The sequence below is a fragment of the Pundamilia nyererei genome, unplaced genomic scaffold (genome assembly GCF_000239375.1).
Source record: "Pundamilia nyererei isolate P.nyererei 1_Seehausen unplaced genomic scaffold, PunNye1.0 scaffold00209, whole genome shotgun sequence".
NCBI classification, from domain to species: Eukaryota; Metazoa; Chordata; class Actinopteri; order Cichliformes; family Cichlidae; genus Pundamilia; species Pundamilia nyererei.
The window spans coordinates 417,397-438,299 of record NW_005187610.1 but is presented as its reverse complement, the minus strand read 5'-3'; the positions used below and the strand labels follow the sequence as shown (position 1 = coordinate 438,299).

General features: G+C 41.8%; 1 protein-coding gene across 3 annotated transcripts in view; it reads left to right on the top strand.

Annotated features, from left to right (window-relative positions):
• The window catches only part of LOC102210088 (diacylglycerol kinase delta), a 91,758-nt gene extending 70,886 nt beyond the window's left edge, over positions 1-20,872 (top strand). For all 3 annotated transcript variants that reach the window (XM_013914604.1, XM_013914603.1, XM_013914605.1), the window contains 17 exons: positions 1,088-1,179; positions 3,752-3,851; positions 5,120-5,185; positions 6,793-6,964; positions 7,072-7,170; positions 7,358-7,442; positions 7,533-7,640; positions 8,152-8,248; positions 8,377-8,484; positions 8,627-8,740; positions 10,070-10,204; positions 10,887-11,050; positions 11,997-12,102; positions 12,304-12,393; positions 14,488-14,601; positions 14,783-14,897; positions 16,953-20,872. In XM_013914604.1, the coding sequence (XP_013770058.1) occupies positions 1,088-1,179; positions 3,752-3,851; positions 5,120-5,185; positions 6,793-6,964; positions 7,072-7,170; positions 7,358-7,442; positions 7,533-7,640; positions 8,152-8,248; positions 8,377-8,484; positions 8,627-8,740; positions 10,070-10,204; positions 10,887-11,050; positions 11,997-12,102; positions 12,304-12,393; positions 14,488-14,601; positions 14,783-14,897; positions 16,953-17,005 (1,818 nt within the window). In that variant the 3' untranslated portion in view covers positions 17,006-20,872. The remainder of the gene's footprint in view (positions 1-1,087; positions 1,180-3,751; positions 3,852-5,119; positions 5,186-6,792; positions 6,965-7,071; positions 7,171-7,357; positions 7,443-7,532; positions 7,641-8,151; positions 8,249-8,376; positions 8,485-8,626; positions 8,741-10,069; positions 10,205-10,886; positions 11,051-11,996; positions 12,103-12,303; positions 12,394-14,487; positions 14,602-14,782; positions 14,898-16,952) is intronic.
• Positions 20,873-20,903: the final 31 nt, after the last annotated feature.

Sequence of the window (20,903 nt, the reverse complement as noted above, 5' to 3'; positions counted from 1 at the left end):
GAGTTCAGCGTTACTGCTCTCCAGGCCTCAGTTAAGTCGCGACGGTCCAGTCAAAGTCCAGAGCTCAAGTTGATGAAACATTAGAGCTGTGCATAAACAAATGAATGAACTGAAACACGGTGGTAAAGAAGAGTGAGGTGCAATTCCTCCATAGCACTAAACGTTTACTTCACATCATTGAGGCTAAAGGTAGCTCTGCAGGCTCTTGAATCATCAGGTGCACCTCTTCACAGGAGTGTACATGCCCGCTCTGCAGAAGGATTTGTTGCACAAACTGGACTGACGTTTTCTTAAACGCAGATGAATTTAGTTGAATTTCCTGTGAATGGATGAGTAAAACGAGCGGGTAATTCATGCCTTGTCACGTCAAACATGACCTGTGAAAAGAAGTCGCACAGGTTTATGTGGCACTTGTGACAAGAGATACCGTACTAATCATGCATTTAAGAAAATGTACCATTTGAAAAAACATATTCAGGCAGTTTGCGCACAGAGATTGACGGTGTTAGGAAATGTGGATGAGACAGTCAAAGCTTTCACAAATTAGATTATTTTGCAATTGCTCCACAGTTTGTAGATGTAGTTATTTTGCAAAGTGGTGAACCTCTGCCCATACCTCATCTCTGAGAAACTCACCAAATATTATTCCTGACCTGTTGCTAGTTGCAAAATCTTTGGCCAAAATAAAACTGAAATCAATTTAATCTTAGCTACATTAAATCTGATAATTCATTCTATCTAAGATAATAATGTTAATCATCTTTAGGGGACTGAGTTTGGGTTCCATATTGCCCAAAAGTGGATGATTTTGCTGCTTCAGTTCTCAAAAAAAGATCTTAAAATAAAAGATCTGAGTAGGCTTATGCTAGTAGTCAGTGGTTACAGCCTCTATTAAAAAGAAAAACAATAAATGTCATCTTAGGTCCTTTAAACTCACATAATTAGTGCCAATACCAGTAAATTAATATTTCCAGATGAAAGAGAAAAATATCTTGTGGCACTTCATTAACCAGAGCGTTTGATCAAACTACAGATCAAGTTTCTTTGGTTTCTCTGTTAACTTGAAACCTTCCTCTCTTCTTCTCAGGTTCACATCACTCAGTATGCAGACTCCGTGGCCTCCCACCTCGCCAAGATCCTGGACTCGGACAAACACAGTGATGTCATTTCCTCTGCCAAGTACGTGCCACGAATGCTTCCAAACTCAGAAATGAGACAAGAGGGGAGGAAAGTAGTAGATGGGAGGGTAAAGGATAATAATGATGGGTGAATGAAGCCTGGGAGAGGGGCTGACGATGAGACGGGGATGTCGAGTGATTGTCTTGGTATTTTTGAAATGTGTGTGTATGCTTTGCTCTCATCCTGAGGTCACACATACACTTGAGAGTGCGAGCGTGTCTGTGAGTGAACGAGACAGATGAATCAGTGTTTAGGGGTCATCCTAAGTGCATTAGTACGTTAGTCGTCTCCCTTTGGGGAACGGTGCAGCAGGACTTGTCTCCATTTCTCTGCATGCGTTTCTTTTAAAACAATGCTTATTTTAGTTCAGACCTGCAGCACATTTACAACACCTCGGGGACTTTCAGGACACGTTCACAGCAGATTTTCCATGAAATATAACAATAATAACTTCTTTTTAAAAAACTTTAAAGCAGCAAACAGAATTTTAACAGGATTTGATGTGTGAACAGAATTCAAGCACGAAATGACATTAAAATAATATTTATGGAGTTCAGCTGGGTGCTGTTCTCACCCTGAGTTTATTATCAGTGAAGACTCATAGACGAGTCTGGTGGAGCTCCTGCACAGGGCCGGGACTTAATGGAAGAAATGGGATGTCACTCTGCCAGCGAAGCCATTAGAGGAGTAAGTAATGTAAGCCTGCCGTCACACTCTAATGGAGCCCTCTAAACATTAACGATGATCTCCCACTAACATGCCAGGGACAGTAGAGACAAATAAGTGTGCTAGATTTACGAGAAAGTTCGAGAGAGTTCTGGGATTTGGCACACAAAAATCTAAAACCTCACCTGGTTTACAGTTAAGCTAGTCTCTCCTTCAGGATCATCCCCTGGTGCACCTCTGGACTTCTTTCATTGTGGATTTGATTTTTAAATCTCTCCCTTGAAGTCTGTTACCGGAATATGTGTTAGCTGTGCCTCAGTGATGCTGGCTGCAACGCATTTAAATTGCGAATCCAGCAGGTTGGGCCTGAAATGCAACATTTTGGGCTCTTTTAAACTAATATCTCATATCTAGAGACCCCAGTTCTGTCAGTTTCTTTCACTTATCCAATTCAGGGTCGCAGGGACTCTGGAGCCTATCCCCGTGACAGTCGGGGTACGCCCTGGACAGGTCCTCAGTCGATCATAGAGCTAACACAGAGAGACAGACAGCCATCCGTTACGCAAACGTCCAGTTTAGATTTGCCAGTTAACCCTGTGGGCTGTGGGAGGAGCTCAGAATACCCGGACAGAACCGATACAGCCAGACAGGGAGAACATGCAAACTCCTCAAGGTGCTAGGTGGTGGATTCAAACCCAGGACCTTCTTGCTCCGAGGTGACAGCAAGTGATCATCCTCCACACAAATTTGGATCAGTTTGAAACAGAAGTTGATTTTTGCTTTTGGACGTCCAAGGTGTGCAGGGAAGATTCAGTTCAGTTATTTATATAGCACCAAATCACACCAGCAGTGGTCTCATAGTGTTTGATATCGTTAGGTAGAGACCCTACAGTATGCAGAGAAAATCCTAACAATCAAACCATCCTCTTTGAACAAGCACTTGGCAACAGTGGGAAGGAAAAACTCCCTTTTAACAGGAAGAAACAGGAACTTCCCTTTCAAGAAATTTACTCAATTTAAACATAATGAAGTTTTTGGACCTTTTTTTAATCACACATCAGATAGTGGCTGTTTTATAGAAACATATGATATACATAGAGATATATGTTAGGGGGACTAAAAGTACTATGATATGTGTATTAAGTGAACCGCTACACTATAAAAGTACTATGAGAAGAAAGTTTACAAAAGCATAATCTATGGAGTAACTGTATCTGACTAATGTGAACAGTAGAAACCAGTCTGTCCACCTGGTAAACATCTTGTAAGAGCCTCTGGGCGCTCTGCTTAAAAGCAGTTACACCTTAAAAAGAGCTTCCAGATAAGGTTGTATCTTCTATCCTTTAGTGACATCTTTACCGTTATTGGCGCGTCACCTGCAGCTGCTGAGCCATTGCACGTGATTGATTGTAGCACCGGTGAAGCTGAATAGATATTCATCAGCACTACAAGCTTTACCTTTCAAAGATGACGCTTAAATTCATTAAAAAGGTGCGATGAGACGTGTAATTTCCACACATCTAATATAGAAGTAAAATAAATAGTCTGGGCAGCACTGGAGGACATAAACTGCGTGTTTCTGTAGAAGGCGAGAGGCGATCATTTTTCAGCATCCAATATTTGCTAAAAAGCACGACGAGGACTGTGAGAATTTGGAGAGGCCTCCCTGCTGAGTCATGCAGCGGCAATGTAACAGCTGTGAGTAAATAGTGACTGTGTGGAGGCGACGTAGCTGACAGGCAGGTAGGTGGCAATAAAACAAGAGTGTGTGTGTGTGTGTGTGTGTGTAATCTTCAGTAACTGCACAGTGACTCACACAATCTGAAACCTGTTAGCCGTATAATTAGTTTCACTCTCTGTGTTAATCACGTTAACCTTCACCTTCACGTCCCCCCCCTCCTTTCAGATTTCTGTGTGGGACGGTGAATGATTTTGTGGCGGAGGTGGGGAAGGCGTACGAGAGAGCCACGGAGAACAAGGAGGAGGCAGATGCCATGGCAAAGAAGGTAAATGGGTTTTGTGTGCGGCCGTGTGGGTTATGTAAGAGCTTGTATAACAGTAACTAGTGGGCAAGTGTAGGTGTGCGTGTGTATAATTGAGAGTGTGAAATATAGTTGAAGGTTCAGTGTTATCACTCCCTGCTTTAGTGTTCTGCGCCTTTGGCGGTTCATGTTTTCTTCTTGCTGAATTATTTGACTCTTCATTAGAATAAATGGAGACACTGAAGCTGGAAGTCTGAATGCAAGATTAAAAACTGAGTCAAAGTCACTCCTCGCTGTCTGCACAAAAGACTAACCCACTCATGCTTTGATCATTTTCATGCTGCTTCTCGTTTATTTGGGACTTAATAGGATACAACGACGGGATAACATCTAAATTCAGAAATTTCAGGTCTTGCTGTGTCTGATCTAGTGTTACGCACTCAAAAGTCTAACAGGGTTGGATGCACTTGCTGGTTTTTTTTGTTATTTTACCCCCAGTTTTCACATCATTTTAGGGCGACTCAGGTGGTAGAGTGAGTTTTCTACCAATTCAGGGGTCGATCCCCAGCTCCTCCTGCAGCGTGCCAAAGCATCCTTGGGCAAGATCCTAGTCCGTAAATGAGTCCTTACCTTAATCATGTTTAATGTCTAGCAGGTGTATTACTCACTTCAGATATAAAGGCTTAGAGAGCGGTCAGTGACCATCTGATGCATTCCCAGTTAGCAAACGTTTGGTAGAGGTTGTTCACAGTTGCTAGGTGAAATCAGGTGCAAACAGGGTGCTGCACCAAAAAGCTGCTTTGGTCGTAGTTTGCTGCAAACGCTCACCACAACTCACCAAATGCTGGTTGCACGCAGTTTTCTTTTGCATCCAGTCTGTTGTCCTGATGGTGGACAAGTTAATGCCACATAGATGACGATCACGTGACTACAACCCCTGAATACAACATTTCCGCTCGAGTCTCTGCGTAGAAAATCACTTCGAGACGTAAAAGATTCTAAAAAACTAAGAAAAATCTTTTAAGCTTCCACCCTCTGACTTACCCGCCTTTTTCCAAATACTGCGAAGCAGCGTTGATGCCTCGCAAGTCTCCAAATAAAAGTCCCACGAGCACCAAATCAGAGCGAGTATTGCTTTCACGCTGGTTTGAGGTGTTGCTGCAGCCTCACAGAGTGACGATTTCAGAGTGATGCGTACTGCATGTCCAAATTTACACCGCACTCGTGTAATTTTGAAGTGAGAAAGAAAGCAATGCGGATAATGGAAATCTCCCTCTCTGTTCCTCTCTCAGTGTGCGCTGCTCAACGAGAAGCTCGATTCCCTCGTCAAGGCCTTAAGTGAGGAAGCTGAAGCCCAGGTAATGACAACAAGTGTGACAACTGTGCAAACACACCAACATTTCCACACTGACAACCAGTTATACTGAACCCAGATCATGTTTACAGTTCCCACAGAGTACTTAGTTTAATAACGTGCATGTGGGTTCCTGTAGGTTTTGACTCACTTATGTAACCTCCCATCCACCGCTGTTCCTTCACTACTTTGATTTTATTCTTACTTCTGTCCTTACGGCTTTATAAATGCTTCTTTTTTTAAATGTCTCTGCTCCCTTCTGTCCTTGAACAACCATCATTTGAATCTGTATAATGTTAAAAGTTCAGTAGTAGTGAGTGGAAACATTCCTGTAGTTTAACTAATTGGTGTGTGTCATCTGGCTTCATGGACAGATAAAGTTGGGTGTCATCTGCAGTGCTAGGCCTTCTGATGATGCTGCCTAAGAGAAGCATGTATAATCTGTAATGTATAATGTAAACAGAATTGGTCCTAGCACTGAACCCTGTGGAACTCCATAATTAACCTCAGCGTGTGAAGAGGACTCTCCATGAACACATTGGAGTGTGTTAGATAGATATGATACAAACCACTGAAGTGCAGTATCTGTAATACCTACAGCATGTTCTGATGTATGTATTTAAATGTTGTGGTCAGCAGTATCCAATGTAGCACTCAGATCTCGTGGAACAAACGCAGAGATGAGTCCACTACTAGAGGCCACAAGAAGATTATTTGTAACCTTGAACAGAAGTTTTTTTTCTACAATAAATGACATTTTTATTACGGCTGCCTTCATCTCAAAAGTGAACCATACTTTTAATTTTTATTGCTTCATGAAAGTGCTTAGACTGAAAAACAGCCTAATATTTATGATTGATTGCTTCATAATTATGCATGATAATGTCGTCTCCCCCTAATTATAGCCTCTCCCTTCCCAGTCAGTCGTCTTGAACTGACGATTGCGCGGTAGACGAATTACTAAAACAAACCAAGCAGTATTTGTACTGCAAATAATAAACACATACAGTATCTAATTCAAACTAAACAGAAAATAAGGATTGCAATGATAAACTAAGGACTGTCTGAAACATGAGGTCAAGTATAAAAGAAAAAAGTGGCTTTGCACACATTTTAAGTTTCCTCATGGGAGCTCAAGAGCAAAACATCATCCAGCTTTCTGTGCCTCTGCACCCTGTGGAGCCTTTTATCCAGAGATTGATGTCATTGCTTTAGAAGAAACAGCCCAGCCCTCAAAATGTCAGCATGATTTAAACTTTCTGCTCAGTAAAAGGGGAAGTGCATTGAATTTTTACCTTTGATTCAAAGTTCTGCGTGTAGCCGCAGTTCTGTCGTTAAAGGGTGATAACTGCTGCCTCTCGCTGATGTTGCGCCGCTGTAGAGGGCTGCGAAGCAGGGATCGTAAAAAATTATGAATGAGAAGACGTTTTCAGGTTGAACACTGCTGCTTTGGTGATATTGTGATGCTGGGCTCCCGCTGCTCGTAAAATGTAACAGATTGATGGGGGAAGTCTGGTAATATCAGGAATCCCACAAAAGAAGCCATCAAACAGCAGCATCCCAGGGCCTATTTCACAGGTTTTATAGGTTTTTACTTGTACTTTCATCCAGGTGGTGCCGGCGGGTACGGTGCCGAGCCAGGAGAGCGGTGGCTCGAGCCACGATGAAAGTGGCAGTGAGCCGGGATCGGAGGACAAAACGTACCGGTCCAAAGAGCAGCTGATGCTCAGGGCGAACAGTCTGAAGAAGGCGCTCAGGCAGATCATCGAGCAGGCCGAGAAAGGTAGGCCGCTGTTCTCTCGTCATGTAGCGCACAACATCAGGTCTGGCTTATTTTGTAAAATACAAGCATGCTACGTGCAGTTCACCGGTTGTCTATCATCATGTCAGTGGTTGACGAGCAGAACCGGCACACACAGGTCCAAAGGATGTCGTCTTCATCCTCCATCAAAAGAGAAAACAGCGAGGAGCTGAAGGACGCCGAGCCACGTAAGTTTGATCACAGCAGGGATACGCGCCACGCCAAAGTGCTCTTAGTTCACGCATTAGCAAATTAAAGAGTCAAAGCAGTGTACAGAGTGATTTCTCTTTAAAGCTTTGGAGGTTCCTCACTCCTTAAAAAAAGCCACCAGTTTCAATCTAAAGACGCTTCTCCTATTACCGCTGTTCTATCCAGGTCAAGGAAGTTTGAGTCCCACCTCTCCCATCGTCCTGGAGAAGCCAGAGAGCCTCAACACTGTCACCTTCAGCGAGGACTCTGTGTAAGCGCACACATGAGTACACACACACACACACACACACTCACACAAAATCAGGTATTAATAAACCGTCTGCATGCTTCATAATTACAGACAGTGCTCAGAGAAGTGTGTGATGAACAACTACTTCGGCATCGGCCTGGACGCCAAAATCTCCCTCGAGTTCAACAACAAAAGAGACGAGCACCCGAAAAAATGCAGGTAAAAAACCCCAACAAACACACAGACGCACAAACCTGATTATAAAGGGCCAACGGGGCAAAATGACGTGTAAGCACAATCCTCAAACAGTCAGTTTATTTCAATGTCAAGTCAATAAAAATAAGCTTTCTAGCTTTTTTCTAAATTGTGTGTCACCATACATACACATCCATCAGGGTCAGTCGCATCAAATCTGTGGGGTTCAACCTTACACGCAATCTTGTCACTGCACTCTTTGTAAATGCCCACAGTTATCCCAGTTCATTACGCTACATGTGACCTACTAGTCCGTGACATTCTCAGTCCTGCCAGTAAATAAAGGTGCATATCAGAAAGAAACGTCCGATCAAGATGACAAAGTAATGACCACCTAAGGCTAGCAGCAGAAGAATTTCTGCTTAAATTGCTTCAGTTTTAGATTTTATGGTGTTTTTTAGTTGCACTTTGTTAAGCAACACATCAGTTTATCATATTGTGCTCAGGCCTGACTGGTTTGCTTTTCCCTCTGCAGTAGTCGCACCAAGAACATGATGTGGTATGGAGTCCTGGGGACCAAAGAGCTGGTCCAGAAGACGTACAAGAACCTAGAGCAGAGAGTTCAGCTGGAGGTAAAAAGCAGGCGTACATGAACACACACCCAACGGTTTTCTTTAGGGAAACAAATGTCTGTCAGCTGATTTCTGCAAACCTGCTGAGTTTTCCTCGTCTTGAAGCGTCTCCTCTCCTCTGTCCACAGTGTGACGGGGTTCCCATGTCTCTGCCGAGTCTGCAGGGCTTGGCTGTCCTCAACATCCCCAGCTATGCAGGCGGTATCAACTTCTGGGGAGGCACCAAAGAGGACAATGTGAGTGTTGTCCAACCGGGCCTTCAGAAGCATTCTCAGTAAAAAGAAAAGACAAGAAAATAAATCAGAATTTTTACTTTACATTTCAAATTCATCTAAATTTGAATCTGACGGTGTTTGATTTTATCACGTGCACCTCCAGAACTTTGGAGCTCCGTCTTTTGATGATAAGAAGCTGGAGGTGGTGGCGGTGTTCGGCAGCATGCAGATGGCCGTGTCCAGAGTCATAAACCTGCAGCACCATCGCATTGCACAGGTAACACAGACACATATAACGCTTACCTCTACATGTCTGACAGAGCCTTTTTAAAACCTCTTCCCTACATCAGCATCTTAGTTTGGCCTTCAAAAGGACACACTGAGCAAGTTAAACCACTGGTAAGGTTGGCTGAGAAGGTGAAAGTCCACAAGATTTCAGGACCTGCAAACACTGCACATCAGCTCTTATCAGAGGTTGAGCTTTAATAACAGGAAGCAACTCAAAACAAACTGGAATCAAATCCCGTGGCCGTCACTTTCTGCACCAATAAAAGACAAATATCAGATGCAAATATTTAATTTCCACTCTGAACCAACAGCTCCTTACTGTATATAAATAAAAACTCTCCACAGTCATCTACATATGAAGGATAATAAAGGAGGCCGTGGAGTAATTATAATATTTATATGGAGTCACAGTGTTTACATGAATGTGCAACATGAGTAATCTAAAATGTATATTCAGATCAAAATAGTCTTTGAATAAACTACACACCGAAGATATTTTCATACACTGGCATTTATTTTAAATAAGAGCGTCCCAGTGCACCAATAATTCAATAACTGGAGGAGGATCACAGCCCAAACTCTCCCCCTGTGGTTGTACGCACATAAAGGCGAGCTTTCCTTTTCCTCTCGCTGTTGTCATCCTCTTTCAAAGGCATCCGTGGGATCTGCCAGGTGCTCACCGTCCCCAAAACCAGCTTGTTGCTTGTTTTCACTCACTCTGGTCATGGCCCCTCCCTGAACCTGGTTCTGCTGGTTTCTTCCTGTTAAAAAGGAGTTTTTCCTTCCCACTTTCGCTAAGTGCTTCCTCTTAATTGTTGCAGGATCTTTACCCTACAGTTTAAAGCACCTTGAGGTGACTCATTTTGATTTGGCACTACATAAATAAAATTGAACGATCAACAGATGTTTTTCACGGGGAGTTAAAGCCCTTGGCACTTCAACGTAGTAGGCCTGGTATTATTTCCACTGTGCTGTTATCATGAATTATTTTGGCTGGGTAATCCTGCTAATTTAATTACAACTAATGACAAGGATCTTTTTGTAGCTGGTGAGCTTTCTTGGTTAGTACAAATTATCAGGCCTTGGTGATTTGGAAAATCAGAAGTTGTTTGTTCTGAGCTTTGAGGGCTGTCAAGAGGTATAAAATCCAACCGTGCAAGAAGAGCCCCAACCCTTAAACTTGCTGTTTTTTTTTCACCTGAATTGCTCAGTGTTCATCAGTAGAGGGCAGAGGAGGTCAGTTTAAGGGGTTAGCTGATAAAAAGCACTCAAACCCCCGCATCTGACAGCTGCTGTTTTCTGCTCTGCCGCTTCTCAGTGCCGCCAGGTGAAGATCACCATCCTGGGGGAGGAGGGGGTTCCTGTGCAGGTGGACGGAGAGGCCTGGATCCAGCCGCCCGGCATCGTCAAGATCATCCACAAGAACCGCGCTCAGATGCTCACGAGAGACCGGGTGAGCGCTGACGCACACATAAAAAACCTGCACCTGACACTTTGCATACCCATGTCTGCGGCATGCATGTTAAAACCAGCAGTGGCTGGAGATACTCCCTTTTCCTTTCATAAATATTGCAGCTGGACACTCAGCGCTCTGCCCGTGTTGTTGAGTCTTTCTATTTTGGGATTTCTTAAATCACATCCATACCCACTGTTTGTTCTCCCTTCATGCTGCTCAAACCTCTGAGAGCTCTCTTGAGCCAAGCACATTTGGGCAGTTTGTTTCCATGGTTTCCCCTCCTTAAGCACCACAGAGTTGGCTCGCTGGTTTTATCCTCCCTAAATGCGGCTTTATTCAGTGAAATAGTGACAGTTATGTGTCGGGTAAAGCTTTTCCCTGCTGGTTGCCTGCTCGAGGCACGATTATTGGCGAGTTTTTAAATTAAATTCATAATGAAACACTTTTCTTCCTTTGCTCCTTCATGAGATTAAAAAGATGTCTTTGCTGTTGTGTATTAGTCTTAGACGTGAAATGAAATGCACCCTGACATTTATTTCTACAAACCGCACAGTGACTGACAGGGGAACTCCTTCAAAGCAGACATCGGGTGGCTCTTGGATTTGTTTGAAATGGGCTTCTCTTTCAAAGATGGCTCAGCAGCACTAGCTTGGCTGAACATTGATCTCTTTACAACCAGGCGTTTGAGAGCACGCTGAAGTCGTGGGAGGACAAGAGGAAGATCGACAGCTACCGCGCCAGCAGGCCCCGCCTTAACTCCCAGCAGTCCATGGAGTACCTGACCGAGGAGGAGTGCGCCCAGGTTCAGCAGCTAGGCATCGTGGCCGACACGCTGATCAACAAGTAGGCACCGCTTCAGATTTTCTTCTCGTCTCGGCTGTCCTACAGTTTATTAGTGCGTGCTGACGCCACACAGTGGTTTTAAAAGCTGGATGCTGTTTTGTGGTCAGAAGAAAATGTTAAAAATACAAAAATTTAGCACTAAAACTGGAAAAACACGTCTCCTCTCTTCTTTAAATCGGGGGTGGGGGAACTCCAGGCCTCGGGGGCCGGTGTCCTGCAAGTTTTAGATGTGTCCTTGATCCAAAACGGCTGATTTAAATGGCTAAATTACCTCTTGAAGTTCTCCAGAGGCCTGGTAATGAACTAATCATTTGATTCAGGTGTGTTGACCCGGGTGAGATGTAAAACCTGCAGGACACCGGCCCTCGAGTTCCCCATGCCCGCTCTACATTATTTTAAAATATATCATTCAAACATTGCAAACAGCTCAGTCTAACTGAGCTGCATCCGTCTGTGTGTGGAGACCATAAAGGGGTAATTTCCTCATCCCACCGCAATTAACTGGCTTATTTGCAAACTTGCGTTGAGCTTGTCTCCGTTGCACTGATGAGCTGTTTTATTTCTCTTTTTCACATTTGCAAACAAGTAGTGTCCCTCTGCAGCTCCTTCGTCCTGTCTCAGTTTGCCCTGTTTATGATGATGTCTTCGGTTATGTTTCAAAACTGCCGTACTTTCAGGATGATAAATATTTTAATTACATTTGTAAACTTTCCTCAGATGTGGAGAAACATTCGTAAAGGGAATTTCAATTCAAGAGAGATGTGTTACAAATAATTTAAGCGCACAGTAGAAGATGCTCCGGTTATATTTGAGAAAGAGGCAATACAATAATAGACAATAAAAGAAAGTAAATTCAGAGGCGGGTACGTATCAACAGGCTACAGCGGCCATAATTGTGCTTTTCTGTTTTTTTTCTCTCACCATTTCCTGCTTTGTGCCCGCTCAGAATCCGCGAGGCGGCCAAGACACACAAGCTGGTGGAGCAGGAGTTGGCTCACGCAGTCAACGCCACTGCCCTGGTGCTCACAGAGGCCAAACTGTCCAGCCCTGAGGTAAGACACCGAGGCGGAGAGCAGATGGGAGTTTATTGATGGCACAAAATGACCAGATTTTCAGAAAAATGCTCAGATTTCATGTCAATTTAAAGGCTGTTAAATTTGCAGCCTGTTAACCTGAACTCCATCAGTGATGTCACCTCGAGGACGACGTATGTCTTCAAAACAGTCACTTTTGAATTTATTTTTTTTTCTCAGTGTCTGAGTCGCAGCACTGCAGTGGAAATTGTTAACAGCAGTAAAGTCCTCCAGGCTGAGACCAGGATGCTGCTCGATGGAAAACTACTGGTACGCCTCAGCCGTTCATCCCTCTCGTCTCTCCGTTCTTTGTTTCCCTCCTTGTTTGCGTTCGGCCCTTCATTTCCTCTGAAGCCATTCAGATATTCCATCTCATATTTCAGCTTCTGCTGTTCAACGTGTTTGTTCAGTTTGTGTTCGCTGTAGCTTTAAGGAAATCTCACAGTTTAACGCAGTGGGCCTTTGTGCAGACGAGCAGATAAAATGAGAACTCTGCATATGACTACTGTATACTGACTGTTAGTCGCTACTGGACGATCAAGCTGACTGTGTAGGTAACCCTCTAGCAAATCTTCTGCCCTGTCATGAGTCAGTCAGGCGTATAGTTCATTCCCATTGGTAGTCAGGAGGCTGCGTTCACACTGGAAGCAGTTTGCTCCTTGAAGCAGATTGCTTGTCACTTTCGAGTAATCGCGACTTCCAATATATTTATTAACAGATCATATTTCATATATCCTTCACTCTCACTGGAAGTTGCTTCAGGCACTTACCTGGTTATCTGAGGTCCCGCTCACGTCCCATCATGGTGGTTGTTTCGTTGGTAATCAGCATTTCATTCAGTTTCGGTAGTTTCTGGTCACCACATCGCTGCAAATCACTTCCAGTGTGGATGTGGCTTTAAAGTTGACATTAGTTTAACTGCTTGTTAATTTATTTGGCTTATTTTGCTCGGCATTGATACAAGTTACCTTTTTTTTTTCTCATTGCTCTTCCTGTGTGTACACCCGATAAGAATTAAAGACTAGAGCATGGCTCAACAAAGACCAGAAGGAACAACTCCCTTTGGAGAAAACATGCTCTGGCACCTTCAATAAACAGTTCCCGTAAATAACTAGTTTCAGTGTCAGCAGTAATGATGAGACATCTTCCTGATGGCCTTCTAGGCAGAGTTGAAAGGAAATAGCTTAATTTGACTTTGGCCAATAAATGGAAAAGGAAACTGTGGGGAAAGAACACAAACACTGGACGGAGGAAGATTAGAAACCAGCCTTACAGACCCATTAATCTAAAGTTCGAGGAGTTGTGGTCAAAACAGAACAGAGATTCGGAACAAATAGGTGCTGGAGCAGCTCAACAATAACTTTAAAGCATGGTGAAGAAATCCAATAGTTTGGTTGCAGAGGGGGGGGGAAGGTTTGTGTAAGAGAAACTATTGTTGAAACAAGGGAGGCTATTGCTCCATTTTTCAACACGAGCCATACCCTGTGGCGATGCCAGTTTCCTCCCACAACAGGAAAATGATCCAAAACAAAGCTCCAAACTAGGTAAGAACTATTTCAAGAAACAGTCAGCTGGTATTCGGTCTATGTCCAGTGCAGTCACCAGATCTCAGTCCCACGGAGCTGTCGTGGGAACAGCTCGACTGTATGGTGTGTCCAGACATTTCAACTTGTGGGTGGCACTTCATGCACAGTTGGACAAATTGAACAATCCTTTGTTCACAGCTAGAGGGAGAAACCGAGAACAGCATTAGTGCGTGCTGAATGGCTCATGGCGGTGCCAGACAGCATTGGCTGATGGCTCAGATGATAGCCTTCTGCTCATCCTTCTGGTAAATCTTAGATAAAGCACATTTAAGTTGTTTTAGTCTTGCTGCAAGCCGCCTTGCAACCCACCTCTACTTCTTTTGATGCTGTCTTTAACACATCTACATGTTAGAGAGTGTCAGATACAAATTTCCTGGGGATGCAGTTTAATCTGCTTCCTTTTTTGAAGTATCTAAAAGCCTTTTTTTTAGTTAATAAACAGGGTTTAACTTTCGCTTCCTTTAACACTGAATGGTGAACCACAGGTAGGGATTTTACTTCTGTAAACTTGTTTTGATGAGAGATGAAATGAAGTGAACATGTGATGATTGTGCAGGTGCAGCAAAATATTAGCAAAATATACAAAATATTTTTCCTTTCAAAGAAATTGGAAGTAACCACTGTTGACACATTAACAGGTGTTTATGCATTTGTGAATTGGAAGGGGTCAAAAACACGCAGAACAGGTGTTGACTTTTTACCAACATTCAGAGGGTTAAATGTCAAATGTCCCATTCTGATTATAATTGAACTCTTCTTCACCTTCTCTCTGTCTCAGTCGGAGTCTCCAGAGCGAGAGGAGCTTCGCTTGACTTTGAACAGCCTCAGCGCCGAGCTTCACAAGCTGGATGACATCCACTGGATCTGCCCGCTCATGCAGTGCACCGAGGAGGTGGGATGGGATGCAGTGTTTGTTTGTGTCAGAGAGAAGCCGTGGCATTATCGCAGACTAACAACCAGCAAAGTGCCACAGTGTCACTTCTGTTTCTCAGTAGCAGCCCATCTGCCTTCACTGACGACTTTCACATAGCAAAATATTCCTCACTGTGTACCCATCAATCTCTTATTTTTAGGACTCGGTGAGGAGCAGCACTAAGAGCAGCAGCAGTATGAAGCTTAAGATCATACCTAAGGGGAAGAAGGAGAGAGAGAAGCTCCACAAGCAGAAGTCCAACAGTTCTCTCTCGGGTAAAAGATCTTAGCATGTCAGCATGCTAACAGTTAAACTAGTTTGTTGACCACAGCAGGAACAAATTTATTGTGATCGTGTCGAAACATTTCGCAGTCTTGTTGCCTTTGAAATGGTTGCTTTGAAGACTGGGAGCAGGTTTGCAAGCACTCGCAGCCAGTTGTCGTCTTCGAAGCAACTTTGGTCTGTCAAGACTTGTGCGTCAACACATCAATAAGATGCTGATTAACTATAATAAATCAGCAAATCCTGTTGCCATCTCCATGCACAGAAATTCACATGAACTACTTGCGTTAAGAGTTCAGAACCTCATATGTTTAAAATAGACAGTTATACATTTCTAAAGAGTTACAAATAGTGATGCAGTTGCTTCAGGACGGCAATTTAAATGCAAAATGGCTCAGTCAGTTTGGAACCAGTCAATTGTATTCCCTATTGCAAAAATAGACTCCAGTTATTTGCAAATCTTGGCCAATCTGTTGGAGAGTGACTGCAGTCAGGAGACAGGTTGCTTCCCACCACAACTTGAGCAATAGCCTTGTGTTTGAGTGTTCGCCCAGACAAGGTTGTCAGTTGCAACTCTTGACATCTGTCATTGTCAGCAAAAATATTGAAAGCAATCATTGGGCAACCACCAGAATTTTAAATATTTGTTTCCCCCAAAGTCAGAAAGAGTTTACCGTCCTATTTTCGCTGTAGTGTGACCGAGCCATTAGCTGTGTTTGTTCATTTCTTTGGGATGTGGGTTACAGCAATACAAAGACCAAGGTGTTGTCTAGACCAGGTCAGCAACCTTCAACATCAAATGAGTCATTTTAGCCCCTGCTGTCCAACAATGAGAGAAAAAGGAGCCAAACACACGGCAGGAGACGGTTTCATCTTAGAGCCGAAGGTATCGACCTGAGAAACCTCTGGCCTAAGATTAAATGAAACTTTCTGAAATGAAACGGACTGAAAAAGCTCTCTGTGTGCTGTGCAGCAACACTCATGCGTCCCTGTCCTTTATCAAGGACAAACTACAATTCCACTGAGGTTTTGCAATCAGAATACTTTATTTATCCCTAGGGAAAATATGGATTATGTAGTACTTCTTGGTTATAGTAAAAGAAAACAAATACACATATGAATAGTCATGAAAAAAAATATTTTCCTTGAACTTTAAATATAACTCAAAGGAAAGGTTAAGTTTGTGTCAACATGCATTTTGTTGACCAAAGGCTCCTTTTCTGTCTTCTTGGGTTTAGCAGAACTAAACAGCTACTGACCTCAGGCTTTTAAACCTAGTAAGGAAAAACATAACTGAATCCATCTTTTATCTCTATTAGCTTTTCATATTAAGTGATTTGATCCTGTCCTGATTTGATCTCCTAACCCAATTCATTATAAATTGGCTGGTGTTAATACAAAGTAGAACACAAGCATATCCAAACCAAATAAAAATTGATGCACGCAGTATAGGAGTGAACAGGTCCTGTCCTGAGAGGATGATTTGAAAGACGGATACGTTTTGGGTTGTTTGGTGCAATAAATGGAAGCGTTAATCTTTTTTCACCTGGTATCTGTCGTGTATGTAAGTCACAGTGCCCACGGTGGAACTATAAAAAGGACCCTTTGACGAGGAGACGGTTCTGCATGTCTCCAGGACTTGGATCAGTTTCTTGTGGATCGGTTACAGCTATACTGAGTCAGCCATGCCATTTAGAGTTTTTCTTTTGTTCGTTTGTTTGCAGTAGTTACTCCCGCTGGGCAAACCATTTAATTGATTTTAACCACATAATCAAACTCTGTGCGACACTGGAACCAGACCACAAAGGATCAAGTTTGCCAAACAAACAGCAGCTAGCATTTTTCTTCAATTACACATCAGTGAGCAACAAAAAGAGAGGCGGGGGATGCTGTCATTTTTCAAGGTCCTGTTGTCCTTAACAGCAGTTTACTCCAAGAACTAAAAGAAGAGGCTTTGTCAGCTTCAGCATGCTTTTATTTTAAAAACACACAGTTATGTGTCTTTGTAAGCAGGGTCAGGTTTTCATTGTTTTCTGTTTCGTCCACAGGAACCTGGGATATCAAAGGCGGGACCACTGAGGCAGATTCTTCAGGCAACTGAAGTCCTGTTAGAGGTGCTTTATTACCGACCCCGTTACCCTGAAAACCAGGTGTGAGGAGCGCCCCTCCTACACTTACCTCTAACCACAATGCCCATTGGCTTGAGAGAGGTGTTTCCTCCCACTATAGGATTTATTTTATTTTACGTGGGTTGAGGGGGGGGATTTTATTTTTCCTCCCCGTTTCTGTTGAATTTTTTTCCAAAGGGCCCTGGCTTTGCATCGCATTGCTTCACCACTGGCGCTCTGCTTCTGGTTTGGTAGATGTGGCCAGCAGCGAATTAAACTGAAATCAAGGCAGGCGTGGAGCAACAACGTCCTTCCTGGCTTATGTTTTTTTTGGGTTTTTTTGTTTTTTTCGTGACCAAGAAATGTGTTTACGTGGTGCTCTCCTTGCATGTTGAGTTCAGCCATATTATTTTATATGTACAATCATAAGTTGTTACAATCTTTTAACTTTAATTGTTTTATTTCGAAACTTCTTGAATCGCCTTTAGACGTTGATTAAGACTGAGTATTTATTCCGTGATGCTACTGCTATGAGAACTCCGACGCAACAAATCAACAAAATGAACAAACTGAAACATCTCGACCTTACTGTCTACTGAACTGGAGATTCTCTTATATGTTGCAAAAATATATATATACTGAGGAATGTACTTGTGTGGACTTGTACTAACCTGTGAATAATGATGATGTTAAATGATAAATCGTATATGATTTTACAGAGGTTCTATTGTTGTGGTTTTAAAGTGGTTCTTAATAGGCTGTTGTGTGGCTTGTGTGGTCCGAGGCTATGCAGCCACGCTGCAAAAAGAAAAAAAAACTTTACTGTGAGTCATTTCATCTGGCATTCAGCCCTGTGAAAAGATCCGACTGTGGGATTTTTAAAGTACGTTCTTTTGGTTATTATTGAGGTCTAAAATGTGGCTTATGTGGGAGTTAAATATTTCTTCCCACTGTGCAGTTTTTCAGTTCTGTGAACCACTATGAGGCACAGTACCAGATGAAGTGACTCGATAAGAGCAGATATTTTTGGTAGCGTCTGGTAAATGCGTTTACAGAAGGAGGAAGCATCAAGGATGCACACAAACAAAACATTACAGCTACTCAGTGTGTTACTAATACTTTGCCATATTCATGATTGTATATGTAATATAAGAGTCAGTGGATATTTGACTTTGCCTTGTTGTGGTTAAAAGCTATTATTATTATTGTTATTAACATTACAAAATGTATATCTATTTTTTTGTATATCTTATTTTCCCAATGGTAACCTGTGAAGCTGTTCTGGCTTTGCTGCTTCCCCCTTTGACAAACTCTTTGGCCACCATGCATATAATCAAGCCAATTACTATTGTTATGTGTGTCCCCGCATGCATACTTAGCCTTCGCCTCACAGTGGATATTGCCTCATGAAAATTATTTTTTCTTTAAATTTAAATATTTTTTTACGTGTTTGTTCAGACCAGCAACATTTGTGAATGTTACTTTTGTTTTAAACCAAGCTGGTTGGAGTTTAACTGAAAAGCAGGAGTTAGTTTAGCAAAAAAAAAAAGACAAACCACTTACTTACATACTTACACCCTGCGTATTGTAAATTTTGTCAAGCCGTGTATCAATAGTGTATTATTTGAGTACCTAAATTGTTGTTCTGCTGTTTGGAAATCCCTGAAATCGAAAATTGTTCCTTCACAATACTCCAGAAATTTGTTAACTCGTTTACTGTTTGTTTTTTTCCTTCTTTTCCTACTAGCCTAAAAGTGAAATACACGATCCAACAACACGCACATAAAAAAAATTAATAATAAATGTGAGGGAAATCTGTTTTGTTTGAAAAGAGAATGGCCAAATGTTGGAATATCAGAGTTTTAAACCACCAAATACTCATATCAATTACAGCATAAAAAATCCTATGATCATTTCAACCCACAAGTATTTCTGTGCAACTAGGAATTGCAGTAATATTCAAGCCGACTGGTCCTGTACATCCCTACTAGAGACGGTGGCAATGGATCCGATAATTGCTACTCAAACAGTTGTTAAGCAATCAAATCCAACTTTTGGCAGGATTTGACATCTTCCTTTATACATCTTTTTTCAGAAGCAAAGCTAAATTTGTAAATAATAATAATAATAAAACATTCCTCTTGCCTAGCAAAAAAGTAAATTTCATAAAATTTTTGCTATCAGCATATAATAAAGAACATTCACTAGCTAACCTTTACCTAAGTTTTAATGTTACAGTACAAGTTAGCTATACTTTTTTTTTTTCCTTTACACTCACATTTTCACATTTATTGGCCTGAACTACACCATGAGACATAGTTACTGCCAAGTGTTTGATTGTCAGAATGTAAGAAGTAAGAAAATTAAAACAAAATGAAATACTAGCTAGTTTTAGCTAATACTAGCTTTTCAAGCTAGCAATATGACGCAGTGGTTGTTAGATGTTTTTTCATAAGAAGCCTACATAATCTTAATTTATAACTAAACTGCTTTGAAAACTAGAAAAGGGACAGAAATGTACATTCACAATCTCACTTTGACTCAGGTCTGTTAAAATAAAGTTGTTTGTGCATCAGCTTTGCTTCATTTACACAGAAGTGCTCGGTTGTTGAGTTCGGACATTATTTTCCACATTTATCAAACTAATCCTTTACCAGACAGAATAACTGTGAGGCATTGTAGATGTAGGATTGTGCTACTGTATCCATAGTGTGCCAGCTTACGCTCTACACCTTAGAGGCTTTCGTGGTGTTGTGCCAAGTTTGTACTTTTGTGGGTTATGAGACATACAATAACGTGTGCGTGATTGAGCGATGGCGCTCACATGCACTTGAGATGCAGGAGTTGTTGTATGTCATATATTTCAAAGTTTACTGTATCTTGCCTTGCACTTTATCAAGAGGTTAACTTGATTGGGGGGGTAATCACGTGTACGTGTGTGTGTGTACGCTAAGATTTCACGTGTTTACAGGGTTGGTTTTTTTTTAATCGATGAATGAAATCTTTATTTATGAAAAATGTATACGGACATAAGTGTTTCGATAAAGTGTGATATATGTAACCTATCACAAAAAAAATGAATATATGGAGCTGTATACACAAATGTTTATTACATTCGTGGCGGTACAATTACTCCAACAGCAGCTCGACACCAATGTTATTCGTGATTGTGTCATTTTACTATCACAGCGATGTCATCTAAACATCCTTAGCCCAATTGGTACGCTATCCCAAAGAAGAAGAAAAAAAAGAAAAAAGTAATACTAATTTCAAACCAAAGTTATTTAAAATGTAATCCAGTGTTATTTACAAACTACTAACACAAAGAAGTTGTTCAGCTTGTGTTGAGCCTTTTTTGGGGGGGGGTTGAAATTTTTGTGTATAATTTTTGATTTGGTTTGTGTTGTGCTGAAAATTACTGCAAAGATGTTGGGGAACATAATATATGGAAGCCATTTTGGGACAAGTAATTGCTTATTTATTGCTCTTAATTAAATATCTCCTAGTTTTGTTTTTTCTTTTATAGGGTTTGTTTTTTAAAAAAATTTTTGATGTTGCAAACTGAAACTCTTCCCAAGGAGTTACGTGAAGCTGAAAAGAAAAATGCTAGCAAAGGAACTTAAATGAATCCACAGATTACAAACACTGCCATGTTTGTGCAACAGTATTCCATAGATGACATTTGTGAACGCACCCCTGATTCTGAGCAGCCTATATATTGAGACAGTGCTGGAAGCCAGACTAGATGTTGCACGACCTTGTACGTTGCGAGGTGTTTTATTGTGTTATCATGTGCAGTTTGTAACAAAGACAAAGTCAGTGCAACCCTCTGGAGATTAAATGAATTATTGAAGTGTGAATCTTGTGTGTTGTTTTATTTAGTAACTGTGT